This window comes from Bos indicus, chromosome 1 (assembly GCF_029378745.1).
Source record: "Bos indicus isolate NIAB-ARS_2022 breed Sahiwal x Tharparkar chromosome 1, NIAB-ARS_B.indTharparkar_mat_pri_1.0, whole genome shotgun sequence".
Classification (NCBI taxonomy): Eukaryota; Metazoa; Chordata; class Mammalia; order Artiodactyla; family Bovidae; genus Bos; species Bos indicus.
Window position 1 is genome coordinate 23695198 of NC_091760.1, and position 23217 is coordinate 23718414.

At 35.9% G+C, this 23217-nt stretch overlaps 1 protein-coding gene across 2 annotated transcripts in view; it reads left to right on the forward strand.

Annotated features, from left to right (window-relative positions):
* Positions 1-7939: 7939 nt before the first annotated feature.
* Positions 7940-23217, forward strand: part of LIPI (lipase I) — a 72491-nt gene continuing 57213 nt past the window's right edge. The window contains exons 1-2 of one of the 2 annotated variants that reach the window (XM_070786495.1): positions 7940-8099; positions 21732-22117. In XM_070786495.1, the coding sequence (XP_070642596.1) occupies positions 7991-8099; positions 21732-22117 (495 nt within the window). In that variant the 5' untranslated portion in view covers positions 7940-7990. The remainder of the gene's footprint in view (positions 8100-21731; positions 22118-23217) is intronic. The other variant, XM_019965214.2, reaches the window with a different exon arrangement.

Here is a 23217-nt window from a genome sequence, read left to right on the forward strand (position 1 = left end):
ATTGCCTTCTCCATAGAGATGAGATATAAGACATACTAACTTCATTACCGAAGGTCACAGGCTAATGGGGGAAGACTAATTTTTTTGTTTCCAAAGAGTAAACGAATAAATAATTGGGGTTTAAAATTGGTGTTTTTCATAAAACTCGTTTTGAAAGAATGAGTGCATACGTGCATGGATGTGGATAGAGTACTGGAATTAATTTAGCCAGGAAGTGTTACCTAGTTGAAGTCTTTGAAAATGGACACAGGTTTTAGGTAGACTGCAGAAGGCATTTGCACTTGAGAAAATAGACTATACCAAAGAATACTGGAGAGACTATAGCAAGTTTTGTTACTGAAGACAGAACTTTTGAGTATGGCTGCTGGGTGACTGTGGGCTTCCCACCTGGCTCAGTGGGTAAAGTATCTGCTTGTAATGCAGGAGACAGGAGTTGGGTCCCTGGTTTGGGAGGATCCCTTGGAGGAGGGCGTGGCAACCCACTGGAGTATTCTTGCTTGGAGAATCCCATGAATAGAGGAAACTGGTGGGTTACGTCCATAGTGTCGCAGAGACTCCGATAGGACTAAAGTGACTGAGCACACAGGCATGCTGGGTGACTGTAGTAGGATCTCGTGTTTGTATTTTACATCAGGGCTGTACTTTGTTTTTTCTTTTTTTTTTACTTTACAATATTGTATTGGTTTTGCCATACATCAACATGCATCCACCACGGGTGTACATGTGTTCCCCATCCTGAACCTCCCTCCCACCGCCCTCCCCATACCATCCCTCTGGGTCATCCCAGTGCACCAGCCCCAAGCTTCCTGTATCCTGCATTGAACCTGGACTGGCGATTCATTTCTTATATGATATTATACATGTTTTAATGCCATTCTTCCAAATCATCCCCCCCTCCCTCTCCCACAGAGTCCAAAAGACTGTTCTATACATCCGTGTCTCTTGGTATCTCGCATACAGGGTTGTCGTTACCATCTTTCTAAATTCCATATATATGCGTTAGTATACTGTATTGGTGTTTTTCTTTCTGGCTTACTTCACTCTGTATAATAGGCTCCAGGGCTGTACTTTGTAAACTATGGACCAAGGTGAAAAATTACTCCTTACTTGAGGAGGATTGAAAAAAAAAATTCCTGAAAGGAGGAAGAAAACTTACTCAGAATCTCAATATTTTGATATATTAAACAAAATATTGTCAACTGTTAACTTGGCTTCCTTTCTGATACCATATGTCTGCATAGAAATGTGGTGATAGTTCATTTGAGTTGAAAAAGTATTCTTTTACATGGACCAAAGAAAAGTTTTCTTTTACATGGTTACTGGACCAAAGAAATCATCTTTTTTGATGGAAAGGACACATCTTTGGAATCCAGATTTCTAACTGAATTCTGACATTACTTAATTTTATAACTTTAAGTAATTTCACTTTTTAGAATTCAAGATCTATTTCTTAAGGATTGTATTGGACTAATATAATTACCTCATTTAATAGATATTTTCTGAGTGCTCACTATGTGCCAGGCGCTATTTTTAATCCTTGGAAAACAAAGGTGCCTATAAAGATATGTCCTTCTAAATCACCTTAGAGTGTTAATGGGAGAAGCAGATTTCTTGAACATGTAAATAGAAAATTATGTGTCAATGACTTCAGTAGTTACCTTCAGTCGATATATCATAAGTCTTTTAAGTCCTGTCTCCATTTCTTCTTTCTTCTTTCATCAGTATTGTAGCATAGTGGGAGGGGGTTGTGAAAACATGCACACTGTGTGTGTGTGTGCTCAGTCGCTCAGTCATGTCCGACTCTGCAACCCCATGAACTGTATAGCCCTCAAGGCTCCTCTGTCCATGGGAACTCTCCAGCAAGAATACCGAAGTGGGTTGCCATTACCTCCTCCAGAGGATCTTCCCAACCCAGGGACAGAACCCAGGTCTCTCACATCGCAGGCATATTTTTTACTGTCTGAGCCGCAAGGGAAACTCTGCACATTACAAGCAGATAGCAAATACATGTTGATCAAATAAGTGGATACTTGCAGGTCTCTATTATGAGTAGATCTATTGATTTTTAAATTCATTTACCTCCAAATTTTTATCCAAACCAAGATATTTTCTCTTTAACTCCTCAGACATTGCTTATCTGGGAGCTGTAACTTCAGGTTTGACTGTAAAATATGTAGTGCATATAAGTCATCATGTTTTTTTGCTGGACTGAAATTTGCATCATTTTTTTTTTGTCTATGGTGTGTATGATTTTGGTGTTCTTATCACATCTTTTATTTTGAAAGTACATAAGTTTATGGCATGTGTACCTCTAGAATAATTATTTAATGTTTTAAGGTTTGAAAGTCAGCTCAAAGCAGTTAGCTGTTTGCTCAGAATTTGGCCTTTCTTTGTATTTCCTAATTGATACTGAGTGAATGAATGGTGATAAACCTAGTGGTAGCTTAAAAAGAATCCCTTTTATTCTCACCATTTCTTGCACCATCAGTCACATATAATCACATATAAAATCTAATGGGTTAGATGCATGGATAAATAATTAGTCTTTTCTCACTCATATCAGGATGCCTTATACCCATAACTGCATAAAGACATCAAAAATGTGTGTGTGTGTGTGTGTGTGTGTGCGCGCGTGCGCACGTGCACATGTGTGTGCACGCATGCACTTCCCTGATGGCTCAGCAGTAAAGAATCTTCCTGCAATGAAGGAGATGCGAGTTTGATCCCTGGGTCGGGAAGATCATCTGGAGGAGGGTACAGGCAGCCCACCTCCGTTTTCTTGCCTGGAGAATCCCATGGACTGAGGAGCCTGATGGGCTATATAGTCCATAGGGTCACACAGAGTCTGACACAATGAAGTGACTAAGCATGCACACATGCTCACATATATATGGTGATGGTGGTTTAGTTGCTAAGTTGTGTTCAACTCCTGAGACCTCATGGACTATAGCCTGCCAGGCTCCTCTGTCCATGGGACTTCCTAGGCAAGAATACTGGAGTGGGTTGCCATTTCCTTTCCCAAGAGATCTTCCCAACCTAGGGATTGAACCCATGTCTCCTGCACTGACAGGCAGGTTCCTTCCTGCTGAGCCACCAGGGAAGCCCATATATGTATATATATAACTAGAGCTCCAGAGTTCCTTTCTCCCCTTCTTTGTCCAGATGACTTATTCTCTTTTGTAGTTCAGCCCAAATAGCATTTCTTGCAAGGCTTGCCATTCAGTACTGTAGATTAGCTGGTTGCTCCACCTGTCTGGTTCCATAGTTTTCTAGACATATCTTTTCCAATCCCTCTTCTCTGTGAAATACTATAAGGTAATATATTTCGATATCTAGAACAATCCCTGATACCTCTGTAGATATATCATAACTAGTTGCTGAAATAATACAGTTTGACTAAATGAATGTCTCTATTTTAATGTTCAGCAACCAAGTTAAACCTGGAAATCAGTAGATGCTTAATAAAAGTTGCATAAATGAATGAACACATGAATGAGTGAATGGAGAAACTTATGGAATTAATGTTAAGGGTGTGCACTGAATATCTTTGAAAAATTAACCTCACCTGTCTTCATTATTTTTCTTACTCTCAGTTTTTCTTTGTTTTGATTTCCTTAATCATATTTGTCCCAAGTAAATATAACTTGTTGTGTTGTTTTACTTGCATTAGATATTTATTAAAAGAAATATTTGTAATATTAAAGAGATAACTAAGACAGTGAATTCATCAAGGAGTCTACCATGCAGATATAAATATTCTGGAGGAAAACCTTCCTAACATACATATATACAAGTCAGGATGCATGTCCTTTCCCCAGGACATGCATCCTGACTTGTATATATGTAAGGAAGGTTTTCTTATGTTAGGAGACCCCACTCCTGCAATGTTCACCAGGTCTTCCCATGAGCTGGTCAGGCTGGTCCTCCTTGGAGCAGGGATTGAGTGCCCACACATGTGTGGTGGTAGAGCGGTGTGCAGAGCTGGCATGCCTGCGTGTGTGTCTGCTTCTGCAGCCAAGAGTGTTCTGACAAGAAGCCTGCTTTTGTAGATAGTTCTGTGATTTTAGAGAGCTTCCCAGGGTGCTAGTGGTAAAGAGCCCACCTGCCAATGCAGGAGATATAAGAGACATGTGTTTGATTCTTCGGATGGGAAGATCCCCTAGAGGAGGAAATGGTAACCCACTCCAGTATTTTTTCCTGGAGAATCCTGTGGACAGAGGATCTTGGCAAGTTATGGTCCATAGGGTCAAAAAGAATCGGACACTACTGAAGTGACTTAGCATATACATAACATAAAACATATTTTAGGAAAATACATGTGTATCTTACTATGTACCTTACTATACATTTTATCTTTAGCTTGCCTTTTATCAAAATGCCAACATCTGTTGGATCATAGAAAAAGCAAGAGAATTCCAGAAAAAAAACATCTATTTAAAAAACATCTATTTCTGCTTCATTGACTATTCTAAAGCCTTTGACTGTATGGGTCACAAAAAACTGTGGAAAATTCTTAAAGACATGAGAATATGAGACTACCTTACCTGCCTCCTGAGAAATCTGTATGCAGGTCAAAAAGCAACAGTTAGAACCAGACATGGAACAGTGGACTGGTTCTAAATTGGGAAAGGAGTATGTCAAGTCTATATTGTCACCCTGCTTGTTTAACTTATATGCAGAGTACATCGTGCAAAATGCCACGCTTGATGAAGCAAAAGCTGTAATCAAGATTGGTGGGAGAAATATCAATGACCTCACATATGCAGATGACACTACCCTTATGGCAGAAAGTGAAGAGGAACTAAAGAGCCTCTTGATGAAAGTAAAAGAGGAGAGGGAAAAAGCTGGCTTTAAACTCAACATTCAAGAAACTAAGATCATGGCATGCGATCCCATCACTTCATAGCAAATAGATGGGGAAACAATGGAAACAGTGACCAACTTTATTTTCTTGGGCTCCAAATCACTGCAGATGGTGACTGCAGCCATGAAATTAAAAGACGCTTGCTCCTTGGAGAAAGGCTGACAAGCCTAGACAGCATATTTAAAAGCAGAGACATTACTTTGCTGACAGAGGTCCATATAGTCAAGGCTATGGTTTTTGCAGTAGTCATGTATGGATGTGAGTGAAAGTGAAAGTCACTCAGTCGTGTCCAACTCTTTGTGACCCCATGGACTATACAGTCCATGGAATTCTCCAGGCCAGAATACTGGAGTAGGTAGCCTTCCCCTTCTCCAAGGGATCTTCCCAATCCAGGGATCGAACCCAGGTCTTCCACATTGCAGGTGGATTCTTTACCAGCTGAGCCACAAGGGAAGCCCAAAAATACTGGAGTGGGTAGTCTATCCCTTCTTCAGCAGATCTTCCCAACCCAGGAATTGAACCAGGGTCTCCTGCATTGCAGGCAGTTTGTTTACCAACTGAGCTATGAGGGAAATGTTTAACCATAAAGAAAGCTGAGCACTGAAGAACTGATGCTTTTGAACTGTGGTGTTGGAGAAGACTCTTGAGAGTCACTTGGACAGCAAGAAGATCCAACCAGTCAATCCTAAAGAAATCAGTCCTGAATATTCATGGGAAGGATTGATGCTGAAGCTCCAACACTTTGGCCACCTGACTTGAAGAACTGACTCTTTGGAAAAGACCTTGATGCTGGGAAAGATGGAAGGCAGGAGGAGAAGGGGATGACAGAGGATGAGATGGTTGGATGGCATCATTGACTCGATGGACATCAGTATGAGCAATCTCCAAGGGTTGGTGATGGACAGGGAAGCCTTTTTTGCCGTATTCTATGGGGTTGCAAAGAGTTGGACATGACTGAATGACTGAACTGATCACCCCAAAACCATGTAATGAAGGCTTTCTACACCAATAAATATTGATTTCTCTGCATCATTAATTTTAATTCACAGTATGTATTAATATATAAAAGTAGCTCAGCAATAAAGAACCCACCTGCCAATGCAGGAGACATAGGTTCTCTCCCTGGGTTGGGAAGATACCCTGGGGAAGGAAGTGGCAACCCACTTCAGTATTCTTGCCTGGGAAATCCCACGGACAGAGGATCCTGGTGGGTTACAGTTTATGGGATTACAAAGAGTCCACACAATTTAGCAACTAAACAAACAGCAACACAATATATATAATTAGATGAATCCTCCACTGGTCAGCATTTGTGTTGTTTCCACTTTTTTTGGCTATTACAAATATGCTGAGATGAACTTCCTGGCTCATATATCTTTGTGCATGGGTGTGATTGTACTTCTTTGGCAAAGTATCTGGGATATTTAATTATAGAACCAAAGGGTGAGGACATTAAGCATTTTGACACATATTGCTAAATTACACAACTTTTTGTCCCAAAATATATTCTGACAAAAAAATGACTCCTTCATCTCAATAAGTCTACTCAACTACCTTCTATAACTAACTATAACATGCCTAGAAACTTACTTGGTGTATAGGGCTTCATCAATTTTTTATCTTCTTCATCATCATCCTCATTTTCACTCTTATAGTATGATTTATACTGTATACATGTCTGGCAGATCTTAAAATCATTCTTTTAAATACAAGGAGACTAATTAGTACATATATATTATCTTAGTAAAATATACTCCTTTTATATAATATTTTATCTTCCCACTAGTTTTGCTATTTGATGCAGTGGACATTAATGGTCTCAACTTTCTCACAATTTACAGTAAGTGAAATGTATGAAAATGAAGCATAATTTTATATTTTGAAATTTTTCCATGGATTGTTTTGTCCTAAATGCCAACTTGGTATTTTCAATATGAGCTCTTTAGGATGGTTAAGATGAAAATAATGTGCAGGATTCATATTTAAGTGTGACAGCAAAAGCACAGAGCAAAAGGAAAACGATATGTGAAGAAAGACTTATCTGTTAATTTGACTCTAAACTTGTTTAGAGTTTCTCTTAAATGTATGACATTTATCTTTCTTCCCACATTCTGAAAACATGTAGTTTGCTTATATCTTTGTTAGAAAGGTACACTTGTTACAGCTAAATGATTATTTGTTGGTCTCCAAATTATCATGTTGGCACCCTTTTAAAACTGAAGTCTCACATAAAATTCCCAGAGACCGAATAGGTCAAAATAATGATGACATCTCAGCAGCAGTTACATTTTTCATGATTTTTAAATGAATACCTCATTTTGTTTGTGGTTCCTCTGAAGCACCTCCCCAGACCTCAGCATAGTTTGTACTGACTGATGTGAATTAAACAGGTTTGTTCTTAAAGTATCTTTTGAAGTTTACAGAGACTTGAATTTCCAAACAAATTTAATTTTTGAACTTACAATGCACATACATAGAGAATAGCGATTCTCTCTTTTCCTTGCCTACCAACATCCATTGTTAGAAGGAAAATAAGGGAAAAATGAAGTACATAGTTGAAATCTTGTAATAATTTTAAAATGTCTGCTATGTTAAAAACAAAAATATTTTTAAAATCTTCAAATAGTAGATCTCAAGAGACAGGCTAGCATTTTCAATTTTAAAATAGCCACTGAGTTTGGGTTGCAAAATGACATATATATAAAAAGGAATCTTGGTGGATATGAATTTTATTATTGATTTCATGGTTATAAAGACAACTTAGTTTGTAATCAGAATGAACATAAACCACAACTTTTTCTGACTCTCTTTATTTCTAGTGTTTTCTAACATCACATTTGCTTTAAGGTTTCAACAAACATCTTCTTCCCAACCATTTCTGAAATCCTGAGGTTAAGAGGAATAAAGAAAGATATAATTATCTTTTTCTTTCCCTTAAATTCACCTCGTGTAGCTAAACACTTATTACAGTGTTTAACTCATAAAACCTTCTCACAAGTACAAGCTAAATGGGAGAAAACGAACTGCCTCACCTTTTCAACAAACAGGGAGGAGCAAAAGCCAAGGATAAAACCTTTAACATTAAAACCTACCAGACTGTGACAGTCCTACCAAAGAGAAACCATAATGAATTTTAGAATTTCTTTTTTGGTGAATCTGAGTGCTTCTTTTACTTTTATCAGATTCCAAATGAGAGTATACATTTTTCTCTGTTTGATGTGCTGGGCAAGATCTGGTAAGAACTGATAATATGATTTATATTAAAATATGTATTAAATATTGTTTGGTTTGAATTCTTGGATAAAGAATGATATAACATTATGGTATAAAAATATACTGTAATTATGGGTATTCATGTGCAAACAGATTATTATGAACGTTTGTGTGTGTGTGTGTTTGGTACATTGTATGTTCTGTATTTTACTTACTAGAAATTTTTTTTTCAAGGAGATATAAATAGAACAAATACAAATATTCACGAGAAATCTAGAATAATTTAGTGCTAGGGAATTTTCTTCAGTATTGGAAATCATGGCTTAATAAACATCTTGGTTTTTTTTTTGTTTGTTTGTTTAAATAACCCTACTTTTGAGGACAACTTTTTCATAGGTAAATTGTCAGTTGCAAAAGAAACAATAGAAACATATTCTACAATGTTTTGCTTTGTCCTATCACTTTACAACAAAACAGAAACCAGAACAAGTTTATGATAATAATATTGAAATTGTCCTGGTTTACTGGCTTACGGTAATAAAATTTACTAATTTAAGTAATATCATTTACTACTTTATGGTAATAAATAGTTCAGTAGAACTTCTTGTTCTACTTTATGATAATAAGTAGCAATTTTACAATCATAATGAATAGTTTTCTGTAGAGATTTTCCAAAAGAAGGCCATTTCCTTTGTTTTAAAATCTTTTTAAAAATTTCTTGAATGCATACTTGAATAACCTTAAAATATCAACTAAAAATTCAAATTATTTCTTGTTTCTTTTCAATTGTATATGTGAGCTTAAAAATAAATTCTGGAAATGTTTGTTCTATATTCAAATACAGACTTTGAATGGTAATAATATACAGTTCATCATTTATATTTTACTTACTTGGAATTTTTTTGATAGGTATTTTGTGGTTTTGTAATGTACAGTGAATGTGAAAGTGAAAGTCACTCATGTCCGAGTCTTTGTGACATTGTGGACTATACAGTCCGTGGAATTCTCTAGGCCAGAATACTGGAGTGGGTAATCTTTCCCTTCCTCAGGGGATCTTCCCTACCCAGGGATCGAACCCAGGTCTCCCTAATTGCAGGAGAGCCAGCTGAGCCACAATGTACAGTAGTGGTACCTTAATTTGAAAGAATTCTAAAGTATAGACTCCTATCCTTTGTGTTATATCATAGTTGACATCATTCTACATCAATATTATGGTAGACTTTCTCAATTTGTTGCTTTGATTAGTAGATAGGAAGTTGTTCTCAATTGATAAAACACAGATATGATTATAAAGTGTGTTTCTGGCTCTGTCAACAGAAATAAAATATCAGACGTTTTAGATATTAATAACAATAAATAAAAAATAAGAAAAATTAAAAGATTGGCTGAGTATTAGAATCATACTTAACCCATGCAAGTGTTCTCTCATTTTACATAAGTTCTTACCTACCTAGGATATTTTGTTGAAATTTCAGTAATTTATTTCAGATAAATATGTTTTTATTAAAATTATACATGCTCTTCCCTTCTCCACTAGAGGTTCTGAAATATATTTTTCAGAAGCATTTCTTACACTCAACATGAGAATAATTACATCTGCCTTCAAAAATGGAAAAACATCCTGAAAAACTGGGATTAGTCAGATCATTTCAAAACTTTTAAATAGAATCAATAGAAGTAGAGAAGTAGCTGAACAAACTACTGTATATACAAATATATATGTATATGCATATATATTTAAATTATATGCACATGTGTTCTTAGTATACTTTTGAGTCCTAATATCTGCTGAAATGGTGGTTGTGGCTGTTACCATTATTACTATAGCAAGTGTCAGCAAATATTTCTGTAAAGGGCCAGATAGTGAATGTTTTAGGCTTTGAGGGCCCTACAGTCTTGATTACATCCTTTCAACTCTGCTATCATGGCATGAAAATAGCCATAGACAGTTCATAAACCAATGAGTCTGGCTGTGTTCTATTTTAAATGTATTGATGGACACTAAGGGCTTCCCAAGTGGCTCAGTGGGTAAAGAATTTGCCTGCAATGCAGGAGAGGCAGAAGGCACAGTTTTGATCCCTGGGTTGGGAAGATCCCCTGGGAGGAGAGCATGGCAACCCACTCCAGTATTCTTGCCTGGAGAATCCCATGGACAGAGGAGTCTGGCGGGCTACAGTCCATGGAGTCACAAAGAGTTGAACACGACTGAAGTGACTGAGCACATATGCACAATGGACACTAAAAGCTGAATTACCAAAATTTTCATGTCACAAAATATTCTTTTTTTTAAATTTTTTAAAATTGTAAAATCATTCTTAGCGTGCTGGTCAGATTTAGCCCACAGGCCATAGTTTGTCAACTCCTATGCTCCAGTAAGTAACTAATAGAAGAGATGTTAAAGATAGATTAGTTCATCTTTCTCATTTCACAGGTGAGGAAAATGAGATTCGGAAAGATGGAGTCATTTTTGTTAAGGTGATAGAGCTTACAGCCCTGGACTTCTGGACTCCTGGGCATTGTGTTTAAAATGCAGATTCTACAATTATGTAAAGTTTAAAAATTAAATAAAATTAAAAAAAATGCAGATTCTTCTTCACAGGATGGAGGGTGAAGCCCAAGATTCTGCAATTTTAATTCACTCCCAGTTGATGCTCATATGTATGCAGACCACACTTTTAGTAGTAAGAGTATATTTGTAGAACCTTACTGAGTGGACTGTCTGTAGGGCAATAGTCATTCCAAAAGCCATGGAATTCTGAGCCCACAGACTCAACAAAGTCATCATTATTTTTCTCTAAACTTTATAAAAATCTTTCTGATGTGACTAGTAATCTATTTCTATTGATTTACTAACATCAAATGTTCACAAACAACTTTGTAATTTATTGTACCAAAGTTACTTTAAGGGTGTTATGAAAGAAACTGGGATTTACAGTTAAAAGATGCAGATTCAAGTCTGGTGGCTGTTCTCCCAGGCCAAATCATTTAACCTCCCTGAGCATCAGTTTCTTCATTTTTAAGTGGAAGTAAAATTTATAATACCATTTCAGTGCATTTTCAGGCTCAAAGGAGATAACATAAATGAGTGATTTGGTCAATTCTAAAGCAATATAAATTAGGTTAGAGTAATCCACTGTTTTCTTCCAGATGCATTTTCTCTTTAATTCTCTAAGATTGATTTCCAGCTATAGGACCTCACGCTGTATCTACCCATGTACAGTTATGGTAGACTTGTATGTACTACGTATATCAGAATTCCCTGAGTTGTGCCTTTAAAAATGTAGATGTACCTTCCAATCAGAATCTCTGGGCATGGCTCAAGAAACCACATTTGAATAAACTCTCCTTGTCATTTTTTATACCCATTTTTAAACTCATGCTTAAGAATTCCTTTTTTTTTTAAACAAAGAATTCCTGATCAAAGTCTTATCAGTCACTTACTATATTTTGCTTGTTTGGTCAGCTGTCAGTGTATTTTCAACAGCTTTTCAAATATTTGCACAGTTGAAAAGTTACTGATTGAATATCTTGATTTCTTATTACATGCTAAATAAATGTATTTTCAGGTTATTTAATCTTTTAAAATTTCACTTTCTTGAGGAAAAAGGTAGCAAATATAAAACAGTACAGTGCCTGGCATGGAGTGATTGCTAAGTGAAGTCACTTCAGTCATGTCTGACTCTGTGCGACCCCATAGACGGCAGCCCACCAGGCTCCCCCGTCCCTGGTATTCTCCAGGCAAGAACACTGGAGTGGGTTGCCATTTCCTTCTCCAATGAGTGAAAGTGAAAAGTGAAAGTGAAGTCACTCAGTGTCCGACTCTCTGCAACCCCATGGACTGCAGCCTTCCAGGCTCCTCCATCCATGGGATTTTCCAGGCAAGAGTACTGGAGTGGGGTGCCATTGCCTTCTCCGGGAGTGATTGCTAAATAATCATAAACCATCATTAATATTATTGATGTTATTGCTGTTAACAAGTACAATTTTGCTTTTAGAAATGAAGAAAGAGAAGGAAGTACATTTTTCTTTTAGAAATGAAGAAAGGGAAGGAAGGAGGTTTTCATGCAGGCTCTTTGGGATGAATGTGGATTTCAGAGGATTATCAGAGGAAGAAGTAAATCTTTATAGAGTGTGTTAGGATTGGTAATTTTTTATGACTGGATTTTGAGGACTCTCTGTTATTTATTTTGTCAGTGCTTAAAGTAGCAAGACAGACTAATTTGTGTGTAAGTGGGTTTGAAATCAAAGAATATTAGGATAATAGAAGTCATAGGGGACCATTTATTTCAACTCCTTCCATTTAAAGAAACCAAGGCCTAGAAATGAGAGCAGAAAAACATTTGCTCAAATTCACAAGAGAAGTTTGAAAGAAATTAAAGACATTTGGGTCTCAGTCATCCATGTCCAAGGCGCTGTTCACACCTCTGAACTCTTGTTGGTTTGGATCTCCTTGTTCTCTTCTTCACAACCATTGCAACTATAATGGAAATATACTTCAGTTAGAGCTGAGCAGCCTAGAATCATTGTTCCTGATGTCATATGTCTTTGATATTTTTTAAAAGTTTACTGCTTCTATAATTTTAAATCTAGGAAGATTTTCACACTTCTTTCTCAGTGCACTGCTCTGTTGAGATTATTGCTAGAGTCATTATCTTTCTACATATTTGATAATGAAATCCAGTATTGTGCTCTTGCTACTGAATTTCTAATCAGAGTAATTTAGACCAGTCCCAAGAACCTCAATTTGTTAAATTTTCAAACAACATCAATACTTATTTTTCTGTTCTAAATATCTTTATCTTTCAGCCAATAACATTATTTATCATTTTTTTAAATCAATTCAAGTCTATTTAAACCATTTCTCCTCCTTATAACACTCCTTATAACAAAAAGTATGTTAGATTTAAAACGTTGAGAAAATATTAAAATTCAGGAGGGAGAAACACAGAGAAAATATAAAAAGATAGACAAAATATCGAATATTACCATCACCACAAACTACAATTATGATAGTGGTCTATTTCCTACCAGTTCTAATACAGTAAATATTTGTGTATGTGAACAAATATGAGTTAGAGTTTACTGCATATATACTATGTATTATAGCTAAAATTAGGACTATATGTGTATATTTATAGACTATATAGATTTCTTACTTGCTGCATTACTATGGATACATCATAATTTATAGACTCTGCCATGTATTTAGTTTATTCCTAAATAACCACTTTAAAAATGATGTGATATGTATCAGTGTTAATGGTCATGGTATAATGGTAAAAATGATACAATGATATTATTTTAATTAATCTTTACTAGTTATTAAGAATATTGAGCACATTTTTATACATTTATGTTTGAGTATTTAATTTTGTAAAATGTCTTTATAGTCGTCACTTGGTGTTCACTTGGGGCATTCTTTTTCTTCATTAATAGTTCTTTATGTATATTAATTCCTCTTCTACTTTGTATTGAAAATATTGTCCTAAGTTTTTTTTTTTTTTTGTCATTTGGCTAGTTTATAGTGTTTATGTTGTTGTTGTTTAGTTGCTAAGTCACGTCCAACTCTTTTGTGACCCCACAAACTATAGCCTGGGGTTTTCCAGGCAAGAATACTGCAATGGGTTGCCATTTTCTTCTCCAGGGGATCTTCCCGACCCAGGGATCAAACGTGAATCTCCTACATTGGCAGGTGGATTCTTTACCACTGAATCACCAGGGAAACCCTTAGTGTTTATGTACAGAAGTTTTAAATTCACCTGCTGTGAAATCTGTTGGTCTGATACTTTATGGTTTCTTCCTTTTTTTAATGCTAAAAAGTCACTCCTCAATCTGAGATGGTATATGTATACATTAATTGTACTCTTCTTCTAGTTCACATAATTTTACTTTTAAACAGAATGTTTTTATCTAACTCAAATCAAATAATTATTGTAGTAATTATTATATTTAAAAACCCATTACCTTTGACAACTAATGATGTTGACCATCAGTTTTGAGCCTAGTAGCCATTAGACAACTCTCTTGTGAAGTGCCTTCAATTCTTTTGTCATTTTTTTGAAAGTAACTTTTTAATTTTACATATATGTATAAGTGTACTGGAGAAGGAAATGCCAACCCACTCCATTATTCTTACCTGGAAGATCCCATGGATGGAGGAGCCTGGTGGGCTACAGTCCATGCTGTCGCAAAGAGTTGGACATGACTGTATATGTGTATACAGGGCTTCCTAGGCAGTGCAGTGGTAAAGAATCTGCCTGCCAATGCAGGAGACATAAGAGATGCAGTTTCGATCCTTGGGTAGGGAAGATCCCCTAGAGTAGAAAATGGCAACCCACTTCAGGATTCCTGCCTGGAAAATTCCATGGACAGAGGAGCCTGGCAAGCTACAGATCATGGGGTTGCAAAAAGTCCAATATGACTGAGTGACTGAGCATACACAGCACATGTGTGTATACACACATAAAACATATACACATAATATATATATTATATATAATATATATATATACACACACATACATACACATATGTATTTGGGATATGGTACTTTTTCATATGTACATTTTGCAAACCTGAACATTCAGATTCTTATCAGTGTCTTTTTAGGAGCAGACATTTTTCACTATGGCAGTTTCCAATTTATTATCTTTATGTTTTGTGCTTACTGTATCATATCTGAAAAATCTTTGCTTACCTCAAGATTGTTAATATTGTCTCTCAATATTTCACACATGTTGTCTGCCAGAGAATGAAGCCAAATCAAAGCAAGCAGAGCTGAGAGAATGAGGAGAAAGGATGGGCCTTAGTTCTTTTTCACTCTAGAGCTAGTTTAGCTCCATTGCCGTAAAGTCTGACCCTTCTAGAGTCTCTCTTGAATGCCTGTGACGTTCACTGAGTTTTCTCTACCCTGGCTGGTCAGAACTGCAGTGCCTCCCAGCAGGCCGTGGCCTTCGAGGTTGCTGAGCTGACAGCTCTTTTGGAGTTTCACCCTACGCAGGCACCAGTTTGTCTTCAGCAGTGGATTCGAAGAGACTCCTCTCAGAGTTTGGAGTTCTGCCGCTGCATAGCTCCCTCCTTTGTGGTATGCTGTGATACAAATTCTAGTAGATTCAACTTTTTCAAACTTCAGTCTTTGTCCCCAACTTGGCAAAACCGCCATGTTTTGTTGGGTTCAACCCTCCTGCACTGAAGTCTGGAAACTGCCTCCAGGTAGAAAGGTATTAGATATAGGGTTCAAATCATTTGTTTACCTTTGTAAAGATACCATAGCTGTGTGCTTTTTGTTGTCCAATGTGTAAACTTTTTCTTCATATATTTTGTCAAGTTTTCTATCTGTTTACAGAGGTAAAGTAAGTGTGGAATCAGATATCCATAATATAATGATGGGAATTGGATTCTGTAAGATGTTTGTTTTTGTTTTATTGTTGTGTGTGTGTGTGTGTATGTGGTCACATAGTCATGTCCAGCTCATTGTAACCCCATGGTAGGTCACTCACTGTGACCCTACTGGGCTTCATTGACCCCAGTGTAGCCCTCCAGGCTCCTCTGTCTATGGTATTTCCCAGGCAAGAATACTGGAATGGGTTGCCATTTCCTTCTCCAGGGAATCTTCCCAACCTAGGGGTCAAACCCGGGTCTCCTACATTGGAGACAGATTCTTTACTATCTGAGATACCAGGGAAGCCTTTTCTATTTTGGTAAGACATATATTAAAAATTCCCATTTTAAGTGTATAGTTCAGTGTTATTAAGTGCGTTCACACTGTTGTGCCACCATCACCATCACCCATCTCTAGAACATTTTCATCTTCCCAAACTGAAAATCTGCACCCCATCAACTCCACATTTACCACTTTTTTCCCAGCCCTTGGCAACCCTTGTTCTACTTTATGCCTTGATAAATTTGACTCCTTAGGTACCTCATTTTAATGAATCATATAGCATTTATATTAATATTTTTGTGACTATCTTATTTCATGTAATATAACATATTTAAAGTTATTCCACGTTGTTTCATGTATACGATTTTCCTTCCTTTTAAAGGCTGCATAATATTCCACTGGATATATACCCCAGGTTTTGTTTATCCATTCCCCTTTACTGGACACTTGGGTTGCTTCCACCTTTTGGCTTTTGTGAATAATGCTGCAATGAACACAGCAGCTGCAGCTTTCAGCAGTGCACACAAGTTCCAATTTCTCTACATTCTTGTCAACAATTATTTCCTGTTTTTCTTTTTTAATAGTAGCCATCCAAATGGGTTTGAAGTATCATGTCTTCCTTTGTTTTTAGTTGATTGTTTTGTGCTGACACATTTTGATCTCTTTATCTTTTTTTGCTGTATATTCTATATATTGTATTTATCACAGGGATTATGTATAACATCTGAAGTTATGACAGTCTATCTTAAATTGATACTAATTTAGCTCCAATAATGGTAATAAAGACTTCAGTAAAAACTCTCAGTTAAAATACTCTACTCCATTAAGCTCTACTTCACTCATTTTATGTTATTGATGACACAGTTATATCTTTACATATTGCATACCCATTGACATAGATTTGTAATTATTTCTATGCATTTGTCTTTTAAATCCTATGGAAAATAAAAAGTGGAGTTACAAATCAAAATTTCAATAGTATTTTTTATATTTGTTCATAATTCACCTTTACCAGAAAATTTTACATTTTATATGATTTCAAGTTATTGTATAACAGTCTTTCATTTCAACTTGAAGGGCTCCCATTTGCACTTCATGTAGAGCAGTTATAGTGTTAATGAATTTTCTCAGCTCTTGTTTGTCTCATTCACACACAAAATGTGTTAGTCGCTCAGTCGTGTCTGACTCTTTGCAACCCCATGGGCGGTAGCCCACCAAGGCTCCTCTGTCCATGGAACAGGACACTGAAGCCGAAACTCCAATACTTTGGCCACCTGATGTGAAGAACTGACTCATTGGAAAAGACCCTGATGCTGGGAAAGACTGAAGGCAGGAGAAGGGGATGACAGAGGATGAGATGGTTGGATGGTATCAATGACTCCATGGACATGAGTTTAAGCAAGCTCCAGGAATTGGTGATAGACAGGGAAGCCTGGCGTGCTGCAGTCCATGGGGTCGCAAAGAGTTGGACACGACTGAGCAACTGAACTGAACTGTTAAGTATTTGATTTCTAGAACTTTATTATTTTTTTCTTTTTCTATAATCTACCAGAGTTGAGTCAGTTTGATATTCTTTAAGAGCTTTACAGTACACTAGTTTGACTTTTTTGTATCATTTGAAAAGTTTTGTTTTACTTTATCTGATATTAATATTATTAATGAAATTGACTATGTGTGCTTACACGTTGAGTTGCTTCAGTTGTTTCTGGCTCTTACAACCTTATGGACGGTAGCCCGCCAGGCCCTCTGTCCATGGAATTCTCCAGGCAACAATACTGGAGTGGTTGCCATGCCCTCCTCCCTTGGATCTTACCAACCCAGGGATTGAACCAGCCTGTCTTATGTCTCCTGCATCGGCAAGCAGGTTCTTTACCACTAGCACCACCTGGGAAGCCCCAAATTGACTATACAATGTCACAAAAAAGCTAAACAAAACAAAACGAAAAACACAGACCCTCGGTGGTGGTTAATGTAATGTAGCTGCTACATTTATGGTTTCAGGTGGGAATTGTATAGGCAGTGCTCTTCTTTGTTGGGTTTGCTGGCGTGTTTGGCTTTTAATTGGGTGTCAATCAACTAGGGAGACTAATACAACTTAGCTCTTTTACACCTGTCTCTCCTTTTCTAGCAGGCCAGACCTGGGATATTCTCACTGTGATGGCAGAAATGTGGGATGCCCAGCTCTAACGTGCAAGCCCACTTCAGCATCTGTTTGCATTACATCACCAAGGCCCTATTTTCCAATATTACAAGCTGTAATACTTGTACCCATATCAAAAATTGGGGCAAGTCATCCCACTTATGATGGGAGAATACCTCAGAGTTACAAGCCGCATGGCATAGATTCAGGAAACAGTGAGGTATTGGAGCCATGATTGCATCTAATATATCAACCTAGTTTGTCTTTATTTTACTTGTGTAGAATATACCTACCTATCCATTTATTTAAAATTTCCTGTGCACTTCTTTGGAGAAGGCAATGGCACCCCACTCCAGTACTCTTGCCTGGAAAATCCCATGGATGGAGGAGCCTGGTGGGCTGCAGTCCATGGGGTCCCTGAGGGTCAGGCATGACTGAGCAACTTCACTTTCACTTTTCACTTTGATGCATTGGAGAAGGAAATGGCAACCCACTCCAGTGTTCTTGCCTGGAGAATCCCAGGGACGGGGGAGCCTGGTGGGCTGCCGTCTATGGGGTCACACAGAGTCGAACACGACTGAAGCGACTTAGCAGCAGCAGCAGCAGCAGCAGTGCACTTCTTTATTTTGTAGCTAAGTTTCTTTTTTATGAAGGTGATTTTTTTTTAATAGGAAGACGTTATTACAGTTACAATACTTTGTTTTGTGTAAGTTTATCATTTCGTGCTTTCTACTTTCTATATTTTTCATTTTCTTTGTATCTTTTGTATATATACATGTTTCATATGTTTTAGTGTGTAGAGTTATGTCTATTGTTTTACATAGTATAATGGTTAACTGTTAAGGTAATCAATATTTTTTAAAACCCATACTTATCTATTTATTAACATTTTTTAAATTGACATATTCTGAATCCCCCAGTTAAGGAATTTTCGTACCACTTTATCTATACCCCTTTTAACCTAAATTTCCATCTTATATTAGTATACGTTGAGGCTTCCCTGGGGCTCACACAGTAAAGAATTTTCCTGCATTGCAGGAGACCCACATTCAATCCCTGGGTCAAGAAGATCCCCTCAAGAGAAGGCTTCCTACTCCAATTTTCTTGCCTACAGAATTCCATGGAAAGAGGAACCATCTTATTAGTATATATTGACTTATACTAAACATTCTTGTTAAACATTTGAATAAGAATAATTTCTGATATTGCATTTATGTTTTACTCAGTTTTACACTGTTTACACTTACATTGGTATCTAACTTGTTTCTATGCTCACTTTTTTTTTTTTTTTTTACTGTGAGTTTCTATGGATTTTGTCTTCAATAAAGCTCTCACTTATTTAATAGTGATGATGTCAGGAACTTTACTTAGTCAACTTTGGGTGGTGTACTTTAGGAAACATATAAAATTATTGGGCCACAAACTTTTGTACTTATAGTCTTCATTTATTACACTTTTATATGTCTGATGTATTATTTTGGAAGACAAATATGAAGTCATCATAAATTCATTCTTCTATCTGCAACCTGGATTTTCTGCCTTAATATCTTTAGGATATTTTTATTTTTCATTGAAACCAAAACTGATTCTAGGAGGTCTCTTAGTGAGTCTGATGAACTGAATTTCTCCAGATACTGGTGAACCTTTTTCAGTTTGTATACCCTGGTGTGAAGTTATTTCCTTAATTGTTTTAACTGCTACCCCCTCTCTCCTCATTTCCTCCCTACCTGCCAAGGGAATAATGATTTTTAATTTGAATCTTTATTTTCTATCCCATATCTATGTTTACCTTCATAATTTAAATATCTTTTCTCCTTCATTTCTTACTATATATAAGGTGAGATTTTCATGTTTTTGCATCTGTAAAATGAATTTTTATTCTGCAATTGCATTTTTCCTTTTTGTGAATTGGAGTATATTTTTATTCCATTTTAACCTTAAGCTATTGTTTTTGACTCAATAAATTTTCTCTTAATACCCTCCTCTTTTTGAGATGTGTTTTTTCCTTGCATTCTAATGGAGTTCTAAAGAGTTTCCTGCAATTACTTCTGCATTTGGTAATAGACAATAGACTTTTCTGTTGTTTGTTATAGGTGATTTCTTTCCCTTATTTCATCACAGGGATTGTGTTTATTCATTTCTCATTCCAGGGCCAGGTAAAATCTACCTTGGCTTTTAGTGGGCCAGCAGTTTGGATATATCAATTGCATTTTGACTTCTCAGAGTTCCAGCTGGTGGGAAGGTGGATAAGCACAATTGTCTACCCTATTTGTACTCTGTTAAGCATTGATATTGCCTTGAGGTTTAATTTATTCCTCCTTTCCACTTCCTCATTCCTTTGTACTTAGAACAAATGAAGTATCAAAGTTTTTCACTTGTCCAAGTGTCTCTCAGCTGTTAATCTGGGAATTCAATTTCACTTCCTTCCTTCTTTGTCTCCTTCTGAATAATTATAATATCACATATATAATTTCCCAACTAGAATGATTGCAACTAGTGCATATTATTATGTATTTTCTGAATATATTTGCATATAAATAGATGTATAGTTTTAAATGTGTGTTTATATATGTTAAATAGATACTTATATTTATCAAATACATATAAATGTATGTAATGACTTGAGCACATTATTTCTGGGCCTTTAAATTACCTCTATTTCTCCAATATTCAAATAATGTATATTCATTTTTTATGTGTTTTCAGACTATTTTCTTGGTGTAAATTCTTAGAAGTGTAATTACTGCATAAACTTTACTAACACTTTTGTGATTTTTGCTATGTATTGACAAATTTTTTCCCAACTCTTCTTACCAAGTTAAATTTTCAGAAGTAGTACAAGCATATGCTGTCATTAAAAAATATTTTGAGATTGTATCCTCATTTAAAAAAAATTACAATTCTTAAAAACTATGAAAAGAAAAAACAGCCATGTTTCACTGCCTAGTAATGACCATTGCTTTGGTTTGGCTTAGATATTTCATTTTCTGCTCTGCTTTCATCTAGGATGGATGGCTGGGTAGATATGTAGGTATATAGATGATAGATAGATAGATAGGATGCACACATTGATGAAATTACATATGATGATAACTAAGGTGTTTTAAATTTTTGTGTGAATATGCATAACCCTATAATTAATATATTTATATTTAACACAGTGCTCATTTCATTAGTGTAACTCTAGGCAAGAAAATCAAGAAGACTAAATATTTTTAATATTTTGTATGTGTGGTATACACATACACACATATACAATTTCAAAATGAAGTATCAACTTTTGCTCTGAGCATCCATATATATGAATCTTTGTTACATTTACCCTTATAAGTATTACATATTAAAATTATTTTTTCATTGTGTTTAATTTGATAGGAAGAAATTGATATATTTTTGTTTTTATTTGATCACTAGTCAGATAAAATATATTTTTTCCTAATGCTTATTATCTATATCTTGATATTCTTCTGCAAAATTGTTAAAGTTCATATCAACTTGTGGACTTTTATTGCTGTGTATAACACTTTCCTTATTAACAATATTAATGATTTCAATCACATCATTGCTATTTTGTACTGATAAAACTAATTCTTAATTTTTAACCAGCCACATTCATTTCTATATTTTATTGTAAATTTTGAATACATCTAGTTCAAAAAGTCTACTTAAGTAATCAATGAATTACTTTCAACATTGCAGTTGCTCAGTATATTACGTTAAACTGCTAATACAATAAAATCCTCCACACCTTCCAAGTTCAAGTATTTCCTTTGCAGCAGTGACAAGAATAGAATCAAATAAATACTATCCCAATACTTAGCTTGACTGACTTTTTTTTTTTTTAATTTCAGAGAATAAGGCACCATGCCTTGAATTCTCTCATCTAAGTTTAAAGGATTCCTTCAGAGATCTGTTTAATCCCCAAATGGAGATATCTTTGATGTTGTATACAAGGAAGAACCCGACTTGTGCTGAATCACTGTTTGAGAAGAATGACTCACTTAACATTAATTTCAACACAAGCAAGAAAGCAGTCTGGCTGATTCATGGGTACAGACCACTGGGCTCCACTCCTTCATGGCTTCAGAACTTTGTCAGGATTTTGTTGAACCAAGATGATATGAATATAATTGTAGTAGACTGGAACCGAGGAGCTACAACTTTTCTTTACGTTAGGGCAGTTAAAAATACCAGGAAAGTTGCTGTCAGTTTGAGTAGGTACATTCAGAATCTTTTGGTAAGTCTGGAATTTTATGGGTTGTATATGTTATATAATAAATGGTGGTTTTATAATACTACAAAAAGGTGATAAAGTAAATACTATTTCCTTTAAGACTTTGTTAATCAAGAATTACTGCACAAGTGTGAAGAATTACTGTGTTGATGTGCTTCACATATGCAGCCATGATTCTTTTGTGTTAATGGATAATTCTATACCTAGACATGGCCTATCTTATTTTTTAAAGTTATCTTAAAGACTCAATTATCATATTTTATCTTAAAATATTTCAAGATTTTTGTTTTTTTAAATTCTGCCTATGCTGACTTCAGGATTAGTGGGTGATTTTATGTGGAGAGAGGAAATAAACTATTTAATCATTAGACTTTTTCGATATATTTTCTAAGATATGTCTAAAATGACAAAGTGTACATTGGTCAAAGTGAGAAACAACTTGAAGAGTAGCATATTTTTGCCACCTTGGAAGCAGGTCGTAGTTCCTTTTAGGCTTATCCAGTTTAAATGAAGTCCGGTTAAATAATTTCAGGCCAGTTCTAGGTCCACCTGTGTTTCAAATGATCTTTAAGTCAGTGTATATAGAGATCTAGAGATCTATGTCTTTTCTAGAGAGAGGTCATAGTAATGGTGCTCGAGAGAAAGAAAGGTGATAAAAGACTTGGGGTCATTCTTGAGCTTGAAATCCACCTTCGAGTTGTGTTATGCCGAACTTCCAAGCCTCTGCTGAAATTCAGCAAGCATCATAGATCCAAGAAACAGTTGTACGTAGTTGTTAGAAGTCAGACTAGAGGGATTGAAAGACCACCAAATCCACACCGTCAGTGTGAGTCTGAGCAATAGCTTAACCATTCTGCCTCGTTTCTGTCTATTCATTTGGGATAACAAAACTTTATAACAATATTTTATTTAAGTGTTATGGGAAATTAATTCTTAACCAGTGTTTGTTATGTAATAACCATTGAATGAAATCAGCTATCATTATTATTTTTACATCCACAAATTTGGACAAAACCAAACCATCCCTCTGGAAACAGAGGGCTATTGATTCACTTGTTCTTATTGATAGCCTGAAAATTGCATAAGTAATTTTTCCTTTTTGC